The sequence below is a fragment of the Schistocerca serialis genome, chromosome 6 (genome assembly GCF_023864345.2).
Source record: "Schistocerca serialis cubense isolate TAMUIC-IGC-003099 chromosome 6, iqSchSeri2.2, whole genome shotgun sequence".
Classification (NCBI taxonomy): Eukaryota; Metazoa; Arthropoda; class Insecta; order Orthoptera; family Acrididae; genus Schistocerca; species Schistocerca serialis.
The window spans coordinates 754309376-754335976 of record NC_064643.1 but is presented as its reverse complement, the minus strand read 5'-3'; the positions used below and the strand labels follow the sequence as shown (position 1 = coordinate 754335976).

Below are 26601 nucleotides of genomic sequence, written 5' to 3'. Positions count from 1 at the left end.
CAACTGAGACGATACCCCATAGGCCCGCAGCTATGTGAGTTAACATTTGAGGTTATCAGTCCCCTAGTCTACTTAAACCTGAATAATTTAAGGACATCACACACATCCATGCCCGAGGCAGGATTCGAACCTGCGACTGTAGCAGCAGCGCGTTTCCGGACTGAAGCGCCTAGAACCGCGCGGCCACAACGGCCGGCGATTATAATAAGGATACTTCATCTTCATGTAAGTGAAGATATATTTTTTTGCAAATGCTGCCTTGCCACTTACAATGGTTCCACCTGTGTCTGTTTATTCCCAGCAAATAATTTTCTTTATATTCAGACAGTGATCTCCAGCAATATAAACATGTAGATGAATGTGTAAACTCTTATGATGGGCACAAGCCCGAAACCGGTCGTGTGACCCATAAACAATCTTCTATTGTGACTGGTAGCGGAAATTTTTCTACACCCAATTTTTTGGTTCAAATGGCTCTGAGAACTATGCGACTTAACTGCTGAGATCATCAGTCGCCTAGAGCTTAGAACTAATTAAACTTAATTAAGGACATCACACACATCCATGCCCGAGGCAGGATTAGAACCTGCGACCGTAGCGGTTGCTCGGTTCCAGACTGTAGCGCCTAGAACCGCACGGCCACTCCGGCCGGCCCTATTTTGTGGACCAGCTGTAATTTCACGACGTTCTTTCGGGTGCCGTGTAGTGTTAATGCTCAGCAATTCGTTTGACACCCGACGTCCGAAAACGTGACGGTTTCGTGATGGTGACGTTCCGGCAAGTGTATATCCACTTTAACCCGGACACAGGCAAAGAGCTCCGTCTCTAACGTTCCCGACGTCGTCGGAGCCTCGAACTCCCAGACAGCCGCTGTCAACAATAGCGAACGGCGCGAGTTTCGTCGCAGCCGACCTGCTGCCGGCTGAAGGCCAGCTTCGCGTGGTCGGGCGGCGTAATGACAGAGTGGCTGGCGGCTGCATCGCGCGACCGGTCGGTCGGTTCGCTTTCTGCGCGGAGCCGGCGAAGGCGGCGCGGGTTGCGGCGGTAAGTGCCGGCCGGCACTGCCCCCGTCACGTGGCAACGCCGCCGCCGCCGCCGCCGCCGCCGCCGCTCAGTCGCGCTCCGACTGCCGACCCGCGCGGACGCCGGGACGTCGCGACGCCTGCTGCCGGCCACGAGGTCTGCCACGCATCGAGACGCACGCGCCCAGGTCAGAACGCACCGCACCGCCTCGCAGCCAGCGCAATAGCGTCTAGAGTGTGACGTCGGCGCGTACACTGCTTACGTCACACTGACGAGGTTCGCCAACAAAACGTTGTGACATTCAACTACCTCTACGTCTGAAAACCATCTCCAGAGCCTAGTCACTTTGCGTACGCTCCAGTTACGAGGACACATCACCTGTGTGTTTTTTGTTTACAGTGTGTGACGAAATCCTATTACGATTGACGGACTACATACCGCGCAAATTACACGTAACAAATAAAAACTGAGTGTCTACTGAAATTCGTGAACGTCTGTAAGCAGCTACTTTTATTTCGTTTTTCCAAAAAATCTTTCGCCCAATCCTCCATTGAAACACTGTTTGAGTACCAGGTTGCAAATGATTTAGTACACACGCTCCTGGACATATAGTCTTCCAAAAAGTGAGTCACGTAATGTCACGATGTTACAACAGGTATGTGCCCTCCAAACACGTCCCTTTAACCAAAAACTACAAACAACAATATTTGTGATACACTGAGCCACCTGCTGATGGAGATAGCTGTGAACTGTGAACTAAGACGCGCTAATAACGAATAACTGTGTATTACTATTGCCATTAGCAGCCTTAGTCCGTTTAGTTAGGTTCTTCGTGGTATTTTGCTTTACTATCACATACCATTGTCTCAGATATAATTATATGGCTAAAGTTTCGTCTGCTCCTGTGTAAGATACGTTAGCGTATGAAAATAACTGCTTAAATCCTCCGACATTAACTGCCGCGTAGCTCCAGTGGTGAATGCTTTACTACCAAGAGTGACAACAGCTGGTGTATTTGTAACCATGCGCACAACCGTGCGGTTCTTGGCGCTTCAGTCTGGAGCCGAGCGACCGCTACGATCGCAGGTTCGAATTCTGCCTCGGGCATGGATGTGTGTGATGTCCTTAGGTTAGTTAGGTTTAAGTAGTTCTAAGTTCTAGGGGACTGATGACCTCAGAAGTTAAGTCCCACAGTGCTCAGAGCCATTTGAACCATGCGCACAACTGGTGGCGCGGTGCCGTGTGACAGCTGTCAATGCCAGTCAAGCAGTTAACGTGGGAGAGTGTAGACACATGTCTATAGACCCTTTCGCAGAAAAAGATGAAACATTATACAGAAATTTGTGACAAAGAACTCGCACTACGTTTCAGATACCAGGCGTTTATGAGGAAGTAAACATAAGTCGTAAAATCGCCCTGCCTATGATCAGTCACGGTTAGACGTACCAACATACAGCATGTCTCAAAATTTTAATGTGTTATAGCACCCAAACCAATTAAAATATTCCCGCCATGTTTGACTTATGTGACACCCTATCTCACAGAGGTTTTACTTCATTCAATCAATAGTATGTGTGACTTTGGTGACACACATAGCATCCAGTCTGTATTCAAGCTCTATCCACATAATGTATCCTCATTAATTGTAGCAATGGCAACAACCAGTTCGGTTCTTTGAATCATTGATGTGGTCGACAAGCGTTAAGTACGCTCTGTCCGTGACATATGCCCATAGAAAGAAGTCCATCGGTATAATGTCAGGTGACCTAGGAGACCAGGGAATTGGATCTCCCCTGCCAGTCCAGCGATGTGGAAAAACACTTGGTCGAGAACATCTCACACAGTCTGAGTTCGGTGTCGCTGTGCAACATCATGTTCGAAAACATTATCTTTTGGCGTCCAGACAGTTTTGGTAACGCAGACATTACCAACATATCAAGGTAACTGGTAGAAATTTAAAAAAAGTATGGTCCCACAATGCGATCAGCTATAAACCACCACACATTCACTTTCGGGTTGCCACGTACCTATTCCGACACAGTATGTTGATTGGTTTTGCCCCAAATGCAAGCATGGTGTTGTATACCGTACCACACGTGGAATGGTGCTTCGTCAGAAAATACTAGTAGGTTTAGAAAATTTTCATACTCATCTAAACAGTGAAGAACCTCCACGGTGGACTGCGTACGTTGTAATTTGTTGTCTAGTTTCAGTGCGTGTAACAGTTGCAATCGGTGTAGATATATCCACAAACATTTTCGATGCTTCACATCAGCGCTTCCCGTTTGCAGAAAATTCCTGTACCACCGGCGTACCGACGTCCACGAGGTTGGTTGCTTCTTCCTATACCGTGTTTGGAAATTGCGTTGAACCTGCGTGTACGATTTGGTCTGAATAAACAATTTCACATAGAGCCATTTCTTGAACCATTGTCATTACGCTTCACTCTTGAAAACATGGAAAACACACACAAACCAAACTTCACATAGGAAAAACATGGTGTGAATATCTTAGTTCGAGTGCTACAACACATTGAAGTTGTAGCATACCTTTTGAGACATCCTGCAGGTCGCATTCTTTAGTAGTGCTGAAACTGTTTATAGGGCTGGTACTCGAATTTCGATGTCTGCCTTGTGTGAATAGTAATTTTCTAATTAAGCTAGTTGAGGATATATGAAGTTTCTGCACCAAGTTTTGATTGGCGATAGTTTCTCTCTAGAAGGATATCAGGTTACGAAGAAATTCTCGAGTAATGCCGAGAGAATGCTGCTACATGTATGAGAGTCTACGCAATGGCGAGTTTGACTTGATTACAGTTTGGCGGGCGTGAGTGTCATAACTCTGTTTCACTCCCGCCGATGAGTTTATGGACACTTGACTTTTGCCTGCATCGCTCTTCCATCAAAGCCATCCAAAGAAATAAATGTTGCAATTTTACACCCTTCTCTATGCTAAGGACGACACAACTTCATCTGCTAACTCTGTTTATTGCCACTGAACAGATATGTTTCTTCCGTTAGCTACCGTTGCAACGAACAAGCAACACCCACTTGCGAAGGGAAAGTTGTAAAAGAACTATACAAAGGACATTTCAGTTAAAATCTGGAAGATCTACTGTTAACGTATCGTTGCCTGTCCGTGCCTATATGCCCTTCCTTTGGCTCTTGTGTGCGACAAGGTAGGATTCTGAGCGAAATGTGCTTTCAAATGGTTCAAATGGCTCTATGCACTACCTACATCTACATCTACGTGATTACTCTGCAATTCACATTTAAGTGCTTGGCAGAGGGATCATCGAACCACAATCGTACTATCTCCTTACCGTTCCACTCCCGAACAGCGCGCGGGAAAAACGAACACCTAAACCTTTCTGTTCGAGCTCTGATTTCTCTTATTTTATTTTGATGATCATTCCTACCTATGTAGGTTGGGCTCAACAAAATATTTTCGCATTCGGAAGAGAAAGTTGGTGACTGAAATTTCGTAAATAGACCTCGCCACGACGAAAAACGTCTTTGCTTTAATGACTTCCATCCCAATTCGTGTATCATATCAGCCACACTCTCTCCCCTATTACGTGATAATACAAAACGAGCTGCCCTTTTTTGTACCCTTTCGATGTCCTCCGTCAATCCCACCTGGTAAGGACCCCACACCGCGCACCAATATTCTAACAGAGGACGAACAAGTGTAGTGTAAGCTGTCTCTTTAGTGGACTTGTTGCATCTTCTAAGCGTCCTGCCAATGAAACGCAACCTTTGGCTCGTCTTCCCCACAGTATTATCTACGTGGTCTTTGGAACTGAAGTTGTTCGTAATTTTAACACCCAGGTACTTGGTCGAATTGACAGCGTTGAGAATTGTACTATTTATCGAGTAATCGAATTGCAACGGATTTCTTTTGGAACTCGGGTGAATCACCTCACACTTTTCGTTGTTCAGCGTCAACTGCCACCTGCGACACCATACAGCAATCTTTTCTAAATCGCTTTGCAGCTGATACTGATCTTCGGATGACCTTACTAGACGGAAAATTACAGGATCATCTGCGAACAACCTAAGAGAGCTGCTCAGATTGTCACCCAGGTCATTTATACAGGGTGTTACAAAAAGGTACGGCCAAACTTTCAGGAAACATTCCTCACACACAAAGAAAGAAAATATGTTATGTGGACATGTGTCCGGAAACACTAACTTTCCATGTTAGAGCTTATTTTATTACTTCTCTTCAAATCACATTAATCATGGAATGGAAACACACAGCAACAGAACGTACCAGCGTGACTTCAAACACTTTGTTACAGGAAATGTTCAAAATGTCCTCCGTTAGCGAGGATACATGCATCCACCCTCCGTCCCATGGAATCCCTGATGCGCTGATGCAGCCCTGGAGAATGGCGTATTGTATCAAATGGTTCAAATGGCTCTGAGCACTATGGGACTCAACTGCTGAGGTCATTAGTCCCCTAGAACTTAGAACTAGTTAAACCTAACTAACCTAAGGACATGACAAACATCCATGCCCGAGGCAGGATTCGAACCTGCGACCGTAGCGGTCTTGCGGTTCCAGACTGCAGCGCCTTTAACCGCACGGCCACTTCGGCCGGCGTATTGTATCACAGCCGTCCACAATATGAGCACGAAGAGTACATTTGGTACCGGGGTTGCGTAGACGAGAGCTTTCAAATGCCCCCATAAATGAAAGTCGAGAGGTTTGTGGTCAGGAGAGCGTGGAGGCCATGGAATTCGTCCGCCTCTACCAATCCATCGGTCACCGAATCTGTTGTTGAGAAGCGTACGAACACTTCGACTTAAATGTGCAGGAACTGCATCGTGCATGAACCACATGTTGTGTCGTACTTGTAAAGGCACATGTTCTAGCAGCACAGGTAGAGTATCCCGTACGAAATCATGATAACTTGCTCCATTGAGCGTAGGTGGAGGAACATGGGGCCCAGTCGAGACATCACCAACAATGCCTGCCCAAACGTTCACAGAAAATCTGTGTTGATGACGTAATTGCACAATTGCGTGCGGATTCTCGTCAGCTCACACATGTTGATTGTGAAAATTTTACAATTTCATCACGTCGGTATGAAGCCTCATCGGCAAAGAGAACATTTGCACTGAAATGAGGATTGATACATTGTTGGATGAACCATTCGCAGAAATGTACCTGTGGAGGCCAATCAGCTGCTAATAGTGCCTGCACACGCTGTACATGGTACGGAAACAACTGGTTCTCCCGTAGCACTCTCCATACAGTGACGTGGTCAACGTTACCTTGTACAGCAGCATCTTCTCTGACGCTGACATTAGGGTTATCGTCAACTGCACGAAGAATTGGCTCATCCATTGCAGGTGTCCTCGTCGTTCTAGGTCTTCCCTAGTCGCGAGTCATAGGGTGGAATGTTCCGTGCTCCCTAAGACGTCGACCAATTGCTTCGATCTCGTGGTCGTGCGGTAGCGTTCTCGTTTCCCACGCCCGGGTTCCTGGGTTCGATTCCCGGCGGGGTCAGGGATTTTCTCTGCCTCGTGGTGGCTGGGTGTTGTGTGCTGTCCTTAGGTTAGTTAGGTTTAAGTAGTTGTAAGTTCTAGGGGACTTATGACCACAGCAGTTGAGTCCCATAGTGCTCAGAGCCATTTGAACCATTTTGAATTGCTTCGAACGTCTTCCTGTCGGGGCACCTTCGTTCTGGAAATCTGTCTCCAATACAAACGTACCGCGCCACGGCTATTGCCCCGTGCTAATCCATACATCAAATGGGCATCTGCCAACTCCGCATTTGTAAACATTGCACTGACTGCAAAACCACGTTCGTGATGGATACTAACCTGTTGTTGCTACGTACTGATGTGCTTGATGCCAGTACTGTAGAGCAATGAGTCGCATGTCAACACAAGCACCGAAGTCAACATTACCTTCCTTCAATTGGGCCAACTGGCGGTGAATCGAGGAAGTACAGTACATACTGACAATACTAAAATGAGCTCTAACACGGAAATTAAGCGTTTCCGGACACATGTCCACATAACATCTTTTCTTTATTTGTGTGTGAGGAATGTTTCCTGAAAATTTGGCCGTACCTTTTTGTAACACCCTGTATAGATCAGGAACCGCAGAGGTCGCAGGACGATGAACGTGTTGAGACACGCCGTGACGGGCGTGACAGCTCACTTGTTGCTGGACGTGACGCCGCTGTGGGTGCGATGCCACCAGCTACAGGCAGCGCGGACGGCCGGCCACGCTGGGCCGAGTGCCGCTTAGCCACGCTGTCTGCCGCGCCACAGCCGGACCTTCCGAGGACCGCGGCTGCCCGGCGTCCCCCGGCCCGGTCTGCGCAGCCGCGGCCGATCCTTGCCCAGTCAGTGGCCTCTCCTGCCAGCCACAGATCCTTATCGGCCGGCGCCGCCGCTCTGCCCAACCCAGTGGCCGGCGAACAATGGTTACGTGGAGGTCCGGTCTGGACCCGCAGCTTGTGCGAGAGCCGAATTGACCAGCACGATGAAATCTTAACTACGAGAATCAGTTCATAAACACTGCACACGTTATTTACACTGGAGAGCCAAAGAAACCGGAGTAGTTGTTGTTGTTGTTGTTGTGGTCATCAGTCCTGAGACTGGTTTGATGCAGCTCTCCATGCTACTCTATCCTGTGCAAGCTTCTTCATCTCCCAGTATCTACTGCAGCCTACATCCATCTGAATCTGCTTAGTGTATTCATCTCTTGGTCTCCCTCTACGATTTTTACCCTCCATGCTGCCCTCCAGTGCTAAATTTGTGATCCCTTGATGCCTCAGGACATGTCCTACCAACCGATCCCTTCTTCTAGTCAAGTTGTGCCACAAACTTCTCTTCTCCCCAATCCTATTCAATACCTCCTCATTAATTACGTGATCTACCCACCTAATCTTCAACTTTCTTCTGTAGCACCACATTTCGAAAGCTTCTGTTCTCTTCTTGTCCAGACTATTTATTGTCCATGTTTCACTTCCATACATGGCTACACTCCACACAAATACTTTCAGAAACGACTTCCTGACACTTAAATCTATACTCGATGTTAAGAAATTTCTCTTCTTCAGAAATGCTTTCCTTGCCATTGCCAGTCTACATTTTATATCCTCTTTACTTCGACCATCATCAGTTATTTTGCTCCCCGAATAGCAAAACTCCTTTAAATGCCTCATTTCCGAATCTAATTGCCTCAGCCTCACCCGACTTAATTCGACCACATTCCATTATCCTCGTTTTGCTTTTTTTGATGTTCATCTTATATCCTCCTTTCAAGACACTGTCCATTCCGTTCAACTGCTCTTCCAAGTCCTTTGCTGTCTCTGACAGAATTACAATGTCATCGGCGAACGTTAAAGTTTTTATTTCTTCTCCCTTTAATACCTACTCCAAAATTTTTTTTTGTTTCCTTTACTGCTTGCTCAATATACAGATCGAATAACATCGGGGAGAGGCTACAACCCTGTCTCACTCCCTTCCCAACCACTGCTTCCCTTTCATGCCCCTCGACTCTTATAACTGCTATCTGGTTTCTGTACAAATTGTAAATAGCCTTTCACTTCCTGTATTTTACCCCTGCCACCTTTAGGATTTGAAAGAGAGTATTCCAGTCAACATTGTCAAAAGCTTTCTCTAAGTCTACAAATGCTAGAAACGTAGGTTTGCCTTTCCTTAATCTTTCTTCTAAGATAAGTCGTAAGGTCAGTATTGCCTAACGTGTTCCGGTACACCTACATAATATCGTGTAGGGCCCACGGGAGGAAGCAAAAGTGCCGCAACACGACGTAACATGGACTCGGCTAATATCCGAAATCGTCACCATGAATCCTGCACGTCTGTCCATAAATCCGTAACAGTACGAAGGGGGTGGAGATCTCTTCTGAACAGCACGTTGCAGAGCATCCCAGATATGCTCAACGATGTTCATGTGTGGAGAGTATGGTGGCCAGCGGAAGTGTTTAAACTCAGAAGAATGTTCTTGGAGCCACTCTGTACGGTTCTGAGCATGTTAGGTGTCGCATTGTTCTGATGGAATTGCCGAAGTCCGTTGGAATGCGCAATGCACGTGAATGGATGTAGGTGATGAGACAGGATAGCCGCGCGGGATTACCCGAGCGGTCTGAGGCGCTGCAGTCATGGACTGTGCGGGTGATCCCGGAGGAAGTTCGAATCCTCCCTCGGGCGTGGGTGTGTGTGTTTGTCCTTAGGATACTTTAGGTTAAGTAGTGTGTAAGTTTAGGGGCTGATGACCTTAACAGTTAAGTCCCATAAGATTTCACACACATTTGATTTTTTTGAGACGGGATGATTACGTACCTGACACCTGTCATAGCCGTGTCTAGAGGTATCAGGGGTCCCACATTACTCTAACTGCACACTCGCATCATTATAGAGCCTCCGCCAGCTTGAATAGCCCCCTGCTGACATGCAGGATCCATGGATTCATGAGGTTGTCTACATATCCGTACACGTTCACCCTATCGATATAATTTGAAACGAGACTCGTCCAACCAGGCAACATGTTTCCAGTCATCTACAGTCCAATGTCGGTGTTGACGGGCCCTGGCGAGGCGTAAAGCTTTGTGTCGTGCAGTTATCACGGGAACGCGAGTAGGACTTCGGCTCCGAGAGCCCATGTTGTTGATGTTTCGTTGAATGATTCGCATGCTGACACTTTTTGATGGACCAGCATTGAAATCTGCAACAATTTGCGGAAGAATTGCACTTCTGTCAGGTTGAAAGATTCTCTTCAGTCGTCGTTGGTCCCGTTCTTGCAGGATCTTTTTCCGGCCACAGCGATGTCGGAGAATTGATGTTTTACCGAATTCCTGATACTCACGGTACACTCGTGAAATGGTCGTACGGGAAAATCCTCACTTCATCAATACCTTGGAGATGCTGTGTCCCATCGCTCGTGCTCTGATTATGACGCCACGTTCAAACTCAATTAAATCATGGTAACCTGCCATTGTAACAGCAAGAACCGATCTGACAACTGGGCCAGACACTTGTTGTCTTACATAGGCGTTACCGATTGCAGCGCCGTGTTCTGCCTGTTTACATATCTCTGCATTTGAATACGAATGCCTATTGCAGTTTGTTTGGCGCTCCAGTGGAGTTCCATCTTTATTCCGGTGACCTTATCTCTTTTCGCTCTTTCGGTTCAGTGTTATTGTGAAACGTTCGTCTTGTCCCTACCTTGGAGTTTCCGTGGCATTGCTCGGAGTCACACTCGCATTCGCGGCCTGCATCTATCGTATTCTCTATTCTGCTACATTGTCAAAGCGGTCTAAACAACGACTGCCTGCCTCGCTTTGACTTCCGAAACGTTGCTCAAATGTCAAAATTCAGAGCCCTGTAGCAATATGGAACCTCTGTGGACGGCTCAGGGTGAGAAAATAACTAAACGGGCTTGGGAAATTAGCAGGCAATTTATCACAACTCGTTCGTTATTTCACAAAACAATCCTTTATTGCACAGGTACCAAAAACACTAATAAAATACTAAATATTCGGGTAATTATTCCACAATTCCTTCAACTGTACCAACTGATGACTAATTAGTTACTTTAAACAAATAAAATGCACCGATCTAGGAAGCACTAACTAGCAAACATTACATCCAAGTATATCTCAACCAAGCACTTGGCGCTGGGCAAACAGTGGCAGCAGTGATTGTAAAGATCACAATTCCAACATGTGGCTGGCTAAAGGGGTGCTGAACATTAATGAACTGATGATGATGAGCGTTTGGCGTCATTGGCCGGGAGGCCCCTCGCGGGGCAGGTCCGGCCGCCATATCGCAGGTCTTATTACATTCGGCGCCACATTGGGCGACCTGCACGCCGGATGGGGATGAAATGATGATGAACACAACACAACACCCAGTCCCTGAGCGGAGAAAATCTCCGACCCAGCCGGGAATCGAACCCGGGCCCAGAGGACGGCAATCCGTCACGCTGACCACTCAGCTACTGGGGCGGACATTAATGAACTTAACTTACAAAATGTGTAGTAGTATAAATTTACACAAGTCTGGTATTAACACGAATATCCAATATTTGATGAGTCAGAGAATTCCCTCGGGCATATTCAAGATACAGGCGTGGAAAAATAATAAAGTATCATTTAACAAATTGAGCGATACGCCAATATTAAAACTATTACGTTAAAAACCAGCCTTCAAACAGGAAAAACATGTAAGGGGCAGGTACGTTAGGTCATGTCTGAATGAGATGGTTTAGAATAACGGGTACTACTGGCTAAATCAATGCCAGATTGCTACGAGATAGAAACTCAGCTTACGAGGGATGCCGTAGCAAGCCAGGAGGCCGCAACGTCTCAGAAGCTACGGTGAGACGGGAAGCGGCGAGCTGCCCCCGAGCGAGTACACAGACGACGCTTACAGGCTACGCTCGGTGAACCTGCGGGTAACAGATAACACCCCGGGCAGCGCCTCCAAACTCTATGAACAGCCCGGAAGGCCGAGAACAAACAAGCAAACTTATAATTTGTTGTGGACTGGCAAGAGCGCCAATCCACTATGAGAGGAAGCCGAAAGGCACGCGTTTAAGCTCACGCAGGCTGGCGTGAGGTCTGGAAAATGACAAGGAATTGAGACTAGCAAAAAAAGTACGTAGCTTCTGGAATACTTAACTTTAATCCATAATTGGTGAACATCGGTCTGACGGTACATGCATCACAAGATAAATAGCAAATGATAATGGCGCCTTGCTAGGTCGTAGCAAATGACGTAGCTGAAGGCTATGCTAATTATCGTCTCGGCAAATGAGAGCGTAATTTGTCAGTGAACCATCGCTAGCAAAGTCGGCTGTACAACTGGGGCGAGTGCTAGGGAGTCTCTCTAGACCTGCCGTGTGGCGGCGCTCGGTCTGCAATCACTGATAGTGGCGACACACGGGTCCGACGTATACTAACGGACCGCGGCCGATTTAAGGTTGGGTTGGGTTGGTTTTGGGGAAGGAGACCAGACAGCGTGGTCATCGGTCTCATCGGATGGGGGAAGGATGGGGAAGGAAGTCGGCCGTGCCCTTTCGGAGGAACCATACCGGCATTTGCCTGGAGTGATTTAGGGAAATCACGGAAAACCTACATCAGGATGGCCGGACGCGGGATTGAACCGTCGTCCTTCCGAATGCGAGTCCAGTGTCTAACCACTGCGCCACCTCGCTCGGTGCGGCCGATTTAAAGGCTACCACCTAGCAAGTGTGGTGTCTGGCGGTGACACTACATAATTCATGCATAATAATGAGAGAACATACGAAAATTCTCAGACCAAGACAAGAAGCTCAATGTGATTGTGACCCCAAATTCCAACCAACCCTTACGTATATCAACAAATATTTTACATATGATTAACCGGTTAATGTTACAATAAAACATAACAAGTTAATGCAATAACAAGGAAATCACACGGTACTCAGACACGTTAACTTAAGAGGCTTGAGAGGTAACAGGCAAATCTTGAGGGCTAATACTCATACAGCTACAATAGTAATTTATTTAAAATAATAAATATAAATTTTCTTGAAAGTGGCAAAATATAACCAGAGTTATAGAATTTAATTACCCAAATGAGCCAAGATTCACTGGGCCGCTAGGATCTGTTTAAAATAGCCGTAGGCAATTTTGTAGTCGCTACATCAGTCAGGGAAGCTACAACTTCCGACACAAATAAGACTCAATATCGACCTCAGTGAACAGTAGCATACGTGGCGACCTAGAACGTATGATTTCAGGCGCAACTGACAAATAAGCAAACACTGAATAAGAAACTTCCTGGCAGATTAAAACTGTGTGCTGGACCCAGACTCGAACTCGGGACCTTTGCGTTTCGCGGGCAAGTGCTCTACCTCTCGCAGGAGAGCTTCTGTGAAGTTTGGAAAGTAGGGGACGAGGTACTGGCATAAGTAAAGCTGTGAGGACGGGGCGTGATTCGTGCTTGGGTAGCTCTGTTGGTAGAGCACTTGCCCGCGAAACGGAAAGGTCCCGAGTTCGAGCCTCTGTCCGGCACACAGTTTTAACCTGCCAGGAAGTTTCATATCAGCGCACACTCCGCTGCAGAGTGAAAATCTCATTCTTGAAACACTGAATAAGTTGTAATTAAAAGAAATTTTAAAACACACAAATATGGCACTCAGGTAATGTCAGAGGCACCAAAGGGTGAATTTAACATTTGAGACAGAGGGATGAAGAACCACAGGCAATCCACCGTATCGGGAGCAACTTCAACCTGGGAGCCCATGGGTCAAGCAAGTGACAAGTTCCTTACCTTCAAAGGGTAGAACAGCATTCCAACGCCCTCATCAACAATTAGGCCTGGTTAATACAGGTTGAACTGGCTGTGTCGACGTTGAACCTAAGCATTGCCGACCAACACCACTCTATCGACCACCGGCCACTTGGACAATCGTGTGTCCATAAGCTCCGTGAGCAGTTCACTGTACCTTGCATGTGCTTCTTTTCTCTCTCTCTCTCTCTCTCTCTCTCTCTCTCTCTCTCTCTCTCTCTCTCACACACACACACACACACACACACACACACACACACACACACACACTCTCTCTCTCTCGCCGACTGCGACCGACTGACCGCCGATATGATCAACAACCTCCTCCCAGGAACCACAACCAAAGACTCTTTTAACAGGCGACCGAAGCTCCACCCGGCGAACAGACAGAGAAGGATCGCTCCTGTAGGCAGAGATGTAAAAACATTGAACCAGCCAACACGGCTCACAATCCATCTGATTTCCGAACGGTTCCGACATCCGACCGCTGGTCTAGTATGCACTGGATATGAAAAACTTAAGGGTGGAAGTACCTTTTATATGTACGTCTGTCAAGTACCATAGCTCAATGTAAACCAGTACATACATAGAAAGAACTGCTACAGTGTAGCAGAGAAGATAAGAGAAAGACGTAGGGAATGAAAAGGCCAGGAATGACACTTTTATTCGAAGACAATAATTACACTGACGTCACCTGGCTTCGTAGTGGTACGCTGGGCATTACAAACAGCGAGACATAATTCCTAATAGGATGTACGATCACCACGGATGGCAGTGAGCAGTTCTTGTGGCAAGGTGTTCCATACCTCAACCAGCGCTGTTGACAATTGCTGAATGCTCGTGTTGCATGTCGACATGCTCCAATAGGTCTCCCCAACGCCTCCCACATATTCTCGGTGTAATTTAAGATGGAGGAACGGGAAGGTCAGTCTATAGTGGTTTCCGCCGTAATCGATATTATGACGACGACTTTCTGTGTCATCTAGCCTGTTTCTGTAATTAGTAACAGCATTAGCAAGATTATATCATGTATTGCAGTTTTGTACGCAATAGAACAGCAGCTTAGGTCAGGCAAAATGAGAGTCGTAATAGGTGAAAACTTCTCATTTGTGGTTTCATGCACGTTTTCAAAGCTTGTCGGAACAAATGCAGAGCTATCACTTGACTGTAGCACTGTAGGTGTTTTTCGAGCACCAGGCCACACAAGAAGCTCAAGAAACACATAAGAAACAATGTGCAATCTCACCTAGAGCATAACTCCACGATGCTGACCTCGTTGTCAACGAGTTTTAAACCCACAGTGAAACAAAAAAAAGTATCGTAATGGAACTGCTTCGTCAGCTTATTTCATACAGTAAATAAATAACAGTTCTTAACCGAAATCGCACTCTTAACAGAGGATCCTAAATACGGTTTACGGCCCGTAATGGAATCTTTATTATTTGCTCCGAGGTCCACACGAAACCCATTAATACCATTTTAGTGGCAATAAACGATATTGAGTTTGATTAACTGTTACTGGGCGAGGGCCCTTCTAACGCACCGTTTATTGCGCTTTTCGGTCTCGGAGAACAATGATCTTCCTTTCTTCGCAGACCTTTTGTCAGCCATTACATAAGCGTACATCCAGCAGCGCTCCTTTGTTGGTTTTGATAACCCTTTGTTCCGTTTCATGGCCTTCTTGATGTTAGTATTTCATGGTCAGGAGAAGCTCTTAGTGTTTGTTTAATGTACTGTTGATATATTATCTCGTAGACACCTAATAAAGGAACTTCCCATCTACGTCGAGCTTATTAAAGATAGGATCGTTAGAGGAGGAGGAGGAGGGGGGAGGGGAGGAGGGGAAGGAAGGAGGCTGGGGTCGCCATTCTGATGGAACGATCCCAGCATTCGCCTCACATAGTTTAGGAAAACTACGGCAAGTTTAATACAGGTATGTACTGCATACACCATTGTTTTAGGAGTAGCGTGGTGGGCAAGTTGATACTTCTGCCAAAACGATTTCAAAACATTAGTAATATTCTTCTTTTTTTAGCTGAAAAATCTAGAACTACTTATAAAAAGGCCGAGAGAAATGTCTATAGTGACATGCTGTACAAACATAGAAAACATTAGTTCTTTATCTGTAATAGATCTACATCTACATCTACATTTATACTCCACAAGCCATTCAACGGTGTGTGGCGGAGGGCACTTTACGTGCCACTGCCATTACCTCCCTTTCCTGTTCCAGTCGCGTATGGTTCGCGGGAAGAACGACTGCCGGAAAGCCTCCGTGCGCGCTCAAATCTCTCTAGTTTTACATTCGTGATCTCCTCGGGAGGTATAAGAAGGGGGAAGCAATATATTCGATACCTCATCCAGAAACGCACCCTCTCGAAACCTGGACAGCAAGCTACACCGCGATGCAGGAGTGCCTCTCTTTCAGAGTCTGCCACTTGAGTTTGCTAAACATCTCCGTAACGCTATCACGCTTACCAAATAACCCTGTGACGAAACGCGCCGCTCTTCTATGGATCTTCTCTACCTCCTCCGTCAACCCGATCTGGTACGGATCCCACACTGATGAGCAATACTCAAGTATAGGTCGAACGAGTGTTTTGTAAGCCACCTCCTTTGTTGATGGACTACATTTTCTAAGGACTCTCCCAATGAACCTCAACCTGGTACCCGCCTTACCAACAATTAATTTTATATGATCATTCCACTTCAAATCGTTCCGCACGCATACTCCCAGATATTTTACAGAAGTAACTGCTACCAGTGTTTGTTCCGCTATCATATAATCATACAATAAAGAATCTTTCTTTCCATGTATTCGCAATACATTACATTTGTCTATGTTTAGGGTGAGTTGCCACCCCCTGCATCAAGTGGCTATCCGCCGCAGATCTTCCTGCATTTCGCTGCAATTTTCTAATGCTGCAACTTCGCTGTATACTACAGCATCATCCGCGAAAAGCCGCATGGAACTTCCGACACTATCTACTAGGTCATTTATATATATTGTGAAAAGCAATGGTCCCATAACACTCCCCTGCACCACGCCAGAGGTTACTTTAACGTCTGTAGACGTGTCTCCACTTGAAGATGTTCCTTATTTGTCAACAGGTACATTTGTGGGAAGCGGCGCTGGAAGTTCCAACAGTGTAATGAAGTCCTGGACTGTAGAAAGAATTTTCTTCGTCTGTATTTCTTTCTGAAGCTTTATCTAGCTTGCCTCACTAAATCCTTCTGTTATTTTTTATTTCTTCCTTTCACTGTCTGTGAATGTCACACCACTGATCATCTACTTCTCAGAGCATATGACACTTAATATTGACTCTGTCGAATGTGGCAAACGTATCATACGCTTCAAATGCAAGTGTATAGTAAAAGCCACGCGGGGTAGCCGTGCGGTCTTAGGCACCATGTCACGGTTCGCGCGCCCCCGTCGGAGGTTCGAGTCCTCCCTCGGTCATGGGTGTGGGTGTGTGTGTGTGTGTGTGTGTGTGTGTGTGTGTGTGTGTGTGTGTGTGTGTTGTTCTTAGCGTAAGTTACTTTATGTTAGGTTAAGTAGTGCGTAAGTTTAGGGACTGATGACCTCAGCAGTTTGGTCCTCCACCACCCCTCCACCCCCCCCCCAAAAAAAAAGTACAGTAAAATCTGTATACAGATATTATTGAACCTTCACATGGATTTTGTCCCTAGATACTTAGAACTAGAGCATGTTTATACACATAATCACAGTCCACCGAAACCTGCCATCGACATTCTAAAACCAATTTTCAGAGATCTGTTAGACACTGAGTTACTGAAGAAATATCCTCGTGGTCGGACAAAGAATCACAGTGAGTGTGTGAACAACTCTACCTCACTCAAGTTCTCAGATCCACGAATCCTCCGTGCCTTGGTTGTCGAAACTGGCGTCTGCTCACACACAAGCTCTCTACTGCTAGCAGCACTGTCTGGATTATAACAAACTGTTATTCTGTTACTTATATATCTTCCTGGTGGCTGCTATTTTTTTAACTTAGTTGCGTCACATTGACACTGAATGAACCATATATTTCACACAGAAACAATAATTATATTATGTTATTCTTCAGTTTCATTATCAGAAAGGAAACTGTTGACTGTAGTATCACGTCAGCCAAATGTGGGAACATGGCGTGCAAATATGATGTCTGTAGAATTGCAGTAAACTTATAATGACAAATTTCCTCAGAGAATACGTCGCAATAAACTTACGTCATCTTGTTTTTAGAAAATACTTTAACAATACATTGAATTGAGCTAAATACAAAATGCATACTTCATGTTATAGGGAAAGTCTCTGCTATTTTAATATACAATAAACTCAAAAACGAATTTTTCGCCATTTTCTGGTCCGCGTCCCCTTAACGATTACACCATTCCTTAGTGCGAACCTATTATATGTAGATTTCACGCAAATAATTAATCCATCGTTCTTAAGCGGGGCATTGCATTGAATGACGGACACCATAGTGTACGAAGTGTAAAGTATGGAGAACGGGTGTACAGTATGTATAAAAACAGGTGTCGGAAACTTTTAGTATTTATACTTGAGACCTAAACACTACAAAAAGCTCATATGAACATGGGGCCGAAAATCCTTCATTAGAGAGGTGTTAAAGGAACACCCTGTAGTGACTCCTGGTCGTATAATGTACCTCATATTTGCATTTTGACTCACTTTCTTGTTTGCAGTTGGTCTTGGCACTTGTTTTGTTTTGCCTGATTGTCGTTTGCTCCGTTTTAGATTTACTCGCGGCCGAAAGTCTACCTCATGTAACCCTTGCACGTACTGAAGGTGCTATGGACACTGAAGATTTTCATGCAGAACGTTCCAGATGGTCATGTGATTAACGCCAACCCATCTCGCAGTTCTCCTTGCCCCAGTTGATGGAGTTTGATCTGCGGTGCGAGAAACTCGTTCCTCGAGCTCAGTAGTTTTAGTACATTGCGTGGTCTCCCCCCATCTAGAACTCTATTAGTAAAAGAGCCTGTTTCTCGCAGTTGTTGGCACAAACGTTCTTGCATAAGGTAACTGCCTCCCAGGCAGCATGAAACTGATTCTCTGCGTCCGCATACACATCTGTCAGACAGTACATGTAGTGGATAACCGTAATTTCAGACACAGAATACGCGGTGAGATGAGATGTGTTGTCATGGAAGTTAGCTAAAACAGAACAAACGACAGTGAAAGAAAACAAATATCATGACCAGCTGCAAAGAAAAACTCGGGTAAAAATGCGCATTTCAGATATAACTACAGGTAACTCCTTTCATACCCAGCTAACGAAGGATTTTCAGACCCATGTTCACATGGAATTTTTGCAATATTTGATCTCAAAAACATCCCTAAAGTTTCTGACACATGTTTAAATGCAGCCTGTATAGGAGAGCGATTATGTAACTTTTTATACGATTAAAAGAGAGAGCCATATTTGCGTCTCTAAACTGCTCATTTCAGGAATACCTATTTTATTAAACGTGTCTTCCTTTGTTTAATTAGTAATGGTGTTAAAAAAAATTGCAAGATCACCTGGGCCATTATTCCAAAATACAAGAACCTTTCCTGGACTGAAACTATACATCTGTCTCGAACTAATACAAAATGTACTAATTTTTGGAGAGGTACTACCGGAAAGATGAAGAACATAAATGTAGCTAAATATGGGAGTGAGAAACTGAGTTCAGTTTCCACAAGTTAGTGACGAAAACAGAAGTGTTGCCAATTACTGGTCCTATGATTTATTCGAACAGTGGATGATTGGTAATATATTTCACGAGACACGGTGTCAAAATACATATTTTTTATGATTCTCCCCATTTTTTTGTTGGCCAGGTGATCTTTGTTATATATTTGAGTCCCGGAACATTTACAGACCACTTAATGTTTACAAGGTGATTTGCTTGTAGCGTGATGTTTTTGTGAGATTCCAAAACGCTGCTACCCTTTAGAAATTAGGTAAAAGTGTTGAAAAGTGAAAAGTGGCCAAAAAAAGTGCTAAAAGCGTGCAACAGTAGTGTGCAGTGAAGTGAGGACTGGGCAGTCACAGCCGCAGCAGTTCGATGATAAATAAGCAAGAGGCTTACTCTTTCAGATTCCAGCCAGAAACTTCGAAGCTACTACAGAGGAGCAACGTGTTTGCTAATTTAGTTGATACTGTTTCTGTTAGTCTTGATGGCAAGTAAGTATTTTTATACGTTTTCGAAAATCGACGGCGAGTACCAATGTTTCGAAACGCACAGCTATTGAAAACATGTGAAATACGACACAGTAATATTGTGGCTGACGCAATGTGACAAAATTTTTTCTCGGGACAGAGCTTCATTGTTGCAAGTGTTGACTTTAAAAAAAAATGAGAAACGATACACACCTAGGGAAATATGTCAAGTGCCTGTCCAGAGCTGTGAAAAAAAAAAATGTTTCTCTTTTGCCTGACTGGTGAAATAAGACACCAAAAGACTCGAATGTGCCTAGTATTTCAAATCTAGAAAGTGCATAAAACGAGCGACTAGGTTTTGTAACAAATTCTAAATTAATTAGAGACGTAGAGAGAAATTCCTAATACTGCATAGACTGCTGTTAGTTGAATCTTATTGAGTGATATTTAAGTGTGATTAGCGGATTGTCTTAGATATCCTCTGAGTCTAGTTTTCACGAGTTGGTGAGAGAAATACAGAGAATATTAATGAGTGGTTTCGTAAGTTACTCGAACAGCAGAAGACTCGTAATCAATGCATTTAGAGAAAGAGAAATGTTGGTTGACGTTTTACTTTTCCAGTCGTATTTCTTAAACTGATAGTTATTCATGAAATAGGAAATGAGCATTTCGTGTACTATGATTTACTCACACACACACACACACACACACACACACACACACACACACACACAAAACAGAGAGAGACAGACAGAGAGAGACAGACAGAAATGGTTCAAATGGCTCTGAGCACTATGGGACTTAACATCTGAGGTCATCCGTTCCCTAGAACTTAGAACTACTTAAACCTAACTAACCTAAGGACATCACACATATCCATGCCCGAGGCAGAATTCGAACCTGCGACCGTAGCGGTAGCGCGGTTCCAGACTGTAGCGCCTAGAACCGCTCGGCCACTCCGGCCGGCAGAGAGAGAGAGAGAGAGAGAGAGAACCTTGTCTTGAGTTTCTTTTATACAACCTTCTAGTAATAGAGTATGAGTTTTTTGTTAGTTTGTTCGCGTAATTTAGCAGGAAACGGCTGTAAGGCCCTTTGAACGAATGCAGTAAGGCCACTGGCGTCGGGGGCCCAGAGATCCTTGCAGCCTGGAAGTCGAGTCAGCGAGTCGAAGTTAATGATAGATCAGAAGGGAGCTAGCTGGCTAGTGCTCGGGCTTGCTGCGAATGGGGCCAGGAAAATAAACGCTCCAGCGGAACTGGCTCACCACTAATCCAGGCCAACATTTACGACCAACCGCTGTACTGCGAAAACCGGAGACGGTGCACTCGGCGGCGTTTATTTTTCTAAAGCCGTCACACCCAGGCGGGAGGAATTCCGCTCCACAGGAGCGTCATCGCAATCTACACTCTGAGAGTGTGGCCATTTCCTAAACCGCAACGAATACGTCTTTGTGTACGGCTAGCTGCTTGTTTATCCAAAAGAAAATTTCATTAACTTACTGCTGCACTTACCCAGAACTGTGAATGTGGTTTAATGTAACAGCATTAACAGGTGTTTACTGCTTGCTGTGTCCGTCGACGATAACGGAGGAATTTGTCCTCATTTTTTATGTAGGTCGTAAGTAAAAGCAAAGACTTTGCAGTAGGAGAGATGTTTCACAGTAGCGAAGATGAACAAATGCTCGAAGTTGTTAAGCTATGTATTTTACAGGCCATGTTTACTGGACATTTTTGTCGTGTTTTGGTCCATATGACCACCTCTCTAAATATGCAAGACTACTTTTTTTTAACAACATGTATGTAGCTGTAGCGCAAACCTCTGCGGCCTTTCCTTGGTCATTACCGCAGTGTTACACTCCTTCTTACCTGCAACGATCGTTGGCTGCAGCACGGGAATCCATGATCCATTTACCTTAAGATTATCTTCCTTCTTGTTAAAGTTATTGCCATGTTTATGAATATCAGCGATAGGAACTGTCTCAGACTGTACAGGACTCGCAATGTCGCGAGTATACCGCGTACTGAAATTTCCTGGCAGATTAAAACTGCGTGCAGGACCGAGACTCGAATTCGGGACCTTTGCCTTTCGCGGGCAAGTGCTCTACCAACTGAGCTACCCAAGCACGACTCACGTCCCGTCCTCACAGCTTTACTTTCGCCAGTACCTCGTCTCCTACTTTCCAAACTTTACAGAAGCTCTCCTGCGATCCCTGCAGAACTAGCACTCCTGAAAGAAAGGATACTGCGGAGACATGGCTTAGCCACAGCCTGGGGAATGTTTCCAGAATGAGATTTTCACTCTGCAGCGGAGTGTGCGCTGATATGAAACTTCCTGGCAGATTAAAACTGTGTGCCGGATCGAGAGTCAAACTCGGGACCTTTGTATTTCGCGGGCAAGTGCTCCACCAACTGAGCTACCCAAGCACGACTCATGCCCCGTCCTCACAGCTTTACTTCTGCCAGTATCTCGATTCCTACAGGCTGTGGACAAGCCATGTCTCCGCAATATCCTTTCTTTCAGGAGTGCTAGTTCTGCAGGGATCGCAGGGGAGCTTCTGTAAAGTTTGGAATGTAGGAGACGATATACTAGCAGAAGTAAAGCTGTGAGGACAAGGCGTGAGTCGTGCGTGGGTAGCTCAGTTGGTAGAGCACTTGCTCGCGAGAGGCAAAGGTCCCGAATTCGAGTCTCGGTCTGGCACACAGTTCTAATCTGCCAGGAAGTTTCGTATCAGCGCTCACTCTGCTGCAGAGTGAAAATCTCATTCTGGATACCGCGTACTGTGTAAACATAGAAAATCTTTTGTTGCAGTTATCAAACAATCCATCTATACCAGGATCGTCGATAATGAACGGTACTGCAGCGTTGGACAGGTAGAAAAATCGGCCGAGGTGGAGTACACGATTTGTGAGACCGATCACGTAACAAAATTCTCCGGCATACATCTTCTCGCTTTGGAGAAGAGCTGCCGCACATGTTTGTTCATGAAATCCATTCAAGTTCGTTATTGCATCAGCAGGTTTAACAAGAAAGAAGGAAGTCTGAAGGAAAACTGATCCTAGATTGCCGTGCGAAAAACGGTTCCCGGTAACAAGGAGAGAAACACAGCACTAATGACCAGGGAAAGGCCTTCAAACGTTGGCGCGACAGGTACATATAATTTCCGGCCGTGGGATCGATTGCAGTTTGCCACCAGCAATGGACGGTGAATCCCTGACAATGCAGGACACTGGAGCAGGTGAAACGTCAGGGGATCCACTGGGGGCCGAACCGCACAATAACCCTGGTTTCGGTGTGGGGCGGCGGTGGGGTGGGTGGACTGCTGTAGCCTGTTGTGGGGTTGTGAACCACTGAGGACTACGGCGGGGACGACGTCCCTCCGTCGTTTCTAGATCCCCAGTTGTATACAATACCATACAATACAATGCGAGATGTCTATAATTTAACTTGATTTCTAGATCGAAAACACTTTATAACAAAAGATGTTGATTTTTACTTACGTTATTTCAGTCTCAGTTACTCGCTCACGTCAGGAAACGCAGTCTGCTTGCACGCTTTTGAGTTATTTCTTCGTTTGGCAGTCTTGGTTGTGGCCTAATCCCACAGTGATTTGCAGAACCGCGAATTTTTTACGTTAAAGGTAACACAATGTAGCACTGCTAATGTTTATTTCTACCTTTCTTGCTAAATATTTATCTTGTGTTTTGTGTAGTATTATCAACTATACCACTAGTTTTTCCTTGGTTTACAAGATTTTTCCCCGCAATTCGTCATATGCGTGCTATTTCATTTTATGATGTTACTATTTATTTACTTACTGTGTAAGAAAAATGAAAGAGTAGTGATCGAACTGAAAACGTTAATGGCGACTAGATGGGGAGGAGGTGGGAGGGGAGGGGGGAGATGACTGAAAAGTGAGTGCAAAGTAGCGGGATGAAGAGTGAGTTGTAGGAAAGGGTGAGTCGCAAGAGGTGAAATGAAAGGGGGGAGGAGGGATTCAAATGGTTCAAATGGCTCTGAGCACTATGGGGTTTAACTTCTGAGGTCATCAGTCCCCTAGGACTTAGAGAACTACTTAAACCTAACTAACCTAAGGACAGCACACACATCCAGTCCGAGGCAGGATTCGAACCTGTGACTGTAGCGGCCGCGAATTCCAGACTGTAGCGCCTGGAACCGCTCGGCCACGCAGGTCGGCTGGGAGGAGGGGGCTTGGAGTCAGGCAGAAAAGTGTTTTGTGACAAAAACACGCATTTTATTACAGTTCCAAAGGCGAAATTAAAATACCCTCAATAACTGTGAAGTAGCTACCGACAATATGGTCACACAGATGAGGAATGTACGTTTTAATTTCTGTAAGCACGTTCTGTTGCCTTGGCCATCGGCATTGTCGCTCTATTCTGCTTCTCGCCACGATGTTAACACCAAGATATCGCACCTTTTGTTCATCGTCACTTGTGAGATATGCATGGGAGTGTAACACCGCCCACTACTTTTCAGAGGGTGGTCCACTCATAGTGACCGGGCCAAGTATCTCACGAAATAAGCGTCAAACGAAAGAACTACAAAGAACGAAACTTGTCTAGCTTGAAGGGGCAAACCAGATGGTGCTGTTGTTGGCCCGCCAGATGGCGCTGCCATACGTCAAACGGATATCAACTGCGTTTTTTAAAAATAGGAACCCCCATTTTTTATTACATATTCGTGTAGTACGTAAAGAAATATGAAGTTTTAGTTGCATCACTTTTTTCGCTTTGTGATAGATGGCGCTGCAATAGTCACAAACATATCGCTCACAATTTTAGACGAACAGTTGCTAACAGGTAGGTTTTTAAATTAAAATACAGATCGTAGGTACGTTTGAACATTTTATTTGGTTTGTTCCAATGTGATAGATGTACCTTTGTGAACTTATCATTACTGAGAACGCATGCTGTTTCAGCGTGATTGCCTGTAAATACCGCTTTAATGCGATATACGCTCAAAATGATGTCCGTCAACCTCAGTGCATTTGGCAATACGTGTAACGACATTCCTCTCAACAGCGAGCAGTTCGCCTTTCGTAATGTTCGCACATAAATTGACAATGCGCTGATGCATGTCGTCGGGCGTTGTCGGTGGATCACGATAGCAAATATCCTTCAACGTTCCCCACAGAAATAAATACGGGGACGCCAGACCGGTAAACGTGCTGGCCATGGTACAGTGCATCGACGATCAATCCACCTGTCATGAAATATGCTATTCAATACCGCTTCAACCGCACGCGATCTATGTGCAGGACATCCATCATATTGAAAGTACATCGCCATTCTGTCATGCAGTGAAACATCTCGTAGTAACATCGGTCGAACATTACGTAGGAAATCAGCATACATTGCACCATTTAGATTGCCATCGATAAAATTGGGGCCAATTATCCTTTCTCTCACAATGCCGCACCCTACATTAACCCGCCAAAGTCGATGATGTTCCACTTGTCGCAGCCATCGTGGATTTTCCTTTGGCCAATAGTACATATTATGCCGGTTTACGTTGACGCTGTTGGTGCATAATGCTTCGTCGCTAAATAGAGCGCGAGCAGAAAATGTTATCGTCCCGTAATTCCTCTTTTGCTCAGTGGTAGAACTGTACACGACGTTCAAAGTCGTCGCCATGCAATTCCTGGTGCACAGAAATATGGTACGAGTGCAGTCGATGTTGATGTAGCATTCTCAACACCGACGTTTTTGAGATTCCCGAATCTCGCGCAATTGGTCTGCAACTGATATGCGGATTAGCCGCGACAGCAGCTAAAAGACCTACTTGGGCATCAACATTTGTTGCAGGTCGTGGTTGATGTTTTTCACATGTAGCTGAACACTTCCTGTTTACTTAAATAACGTAACTATCCGGCGAACGGTCCCGACACTTGGATGATGTCGTCCAGGATACCGAGCAGCATACGTAGGACACGCCCGTTGGGCATTTTGATCACAATAGCCATACATCAACAGGATATCGACCTTTTCCGCAATTGGTAAACGGTCCATTTTAACACAGGTAATGTATCTCGAAGCAAATACCGTCCGCACTGGCGAAATGTTACGTGATACCACGTACTTATACGTTTGTGACTATTACAGCGCCATCTATCAAAAAAGGAAAAAAGTGGTCCAGCTAAAACATTCATATTTATTTACGTACTACACGAATATGTAATAAAAAATGGGGGTTCCTATTTTTAAAAAACGCAGTTGATATCCGTTTGACCAATGGCAGGCTGGCCGGTGTGGCCGAGCGTTTCTAGGCGCTACAGTCTGGAGCCGCGGGACCGCTACGGTCGGAGGTTCGAATCCTGCCTCGGGCATGGATGTGTGTGATGTCCTCAGGTTAGTTAGGTTTAAGTAGTTTTAACTACTAGGGGACTGATGACCTCAGATGTTAAGTCCCATAGTGCTCAGAGCCATTTGAACCAATGGCAGCGCCAACTAGCGGGCCAACCAAGGCGCCATCTGGTTTCCCCGTTCAAGCTAGACGAGTTTCGTTCTTTGTAGTTTTTTCGTTTGATACTTATTTCGTGAGATATTTGGCCCGGTCACTATCAATGGACCACCCTGTATATATATAGGGCCGTGGTAGTTCCCGCCACCTGAGATATCTGTCGGGTAACAGCCCAATAAGTCGGCTTGCGCGAAACGTAAACAGCACGACAGAGGGTTGCCCCGTTACCAGGGAGGCTGATTTGCCGAGTGCGGGAAGTGAGCCGCTCGACAGACCTGCGTCAGAGGCGACGGGAGAACGCGGAATTGCGAGAGTGAGGGGCCGGCCGTTCCCGACCCGGCGGGCGGCGCGCGCGCCCACGGACGGACGGACGGGCGGCGGGAGTCGAGCGGCGACCTCCGGCCGGGTCACGGCTAACTGGCCGGATCACCTTGCGCCGGGCGGCGGCGCCTCGCCTCGCCGCGGGCCGCGCATCCGTCATGCGACGCCGGCGAGCTGTGGGCGCAACGCGGAGCACCGGCAGCGGCGCCGCACACACCGCGGCATTCCCGTCCACTAACGAGGGACACCCAGGCCGGCGATAAATAACGCCCGGCCGCGAA

At 45.8% G+C, this 26601-nt stretch overlaps 1 protein-coding gene across 1 annotated transcript in view; it reads left to right on the top strand.

Annotated features, from left to right (window-relative positions):
• Positions 1 to 26558, top strand: part of LOC126485068 (sterile alpha motif domain-containing protein 1-like) — a 43319-nt gene extending 16761 nt beyond the window's left edge. The window contains exons 2-4 of the mRNA XM_050108670.1: positions 810 to 1210; positions 7132 to 7387; positions 26231 to 26558. Coding sequence (XP_049964627.1) covers positions 810 to 1210; positions 7132 to 7387; positions 26231 to 26558 — 985 coding nt within the window. The remainder of the gene's footprint in view (positions 1 to 809; positions 1211 to 7131; positions 7388 to 26230) is intronic.
• The last annotated feature ends 43 nt before the right edge of the window (positions 26559 to 26601 follow it).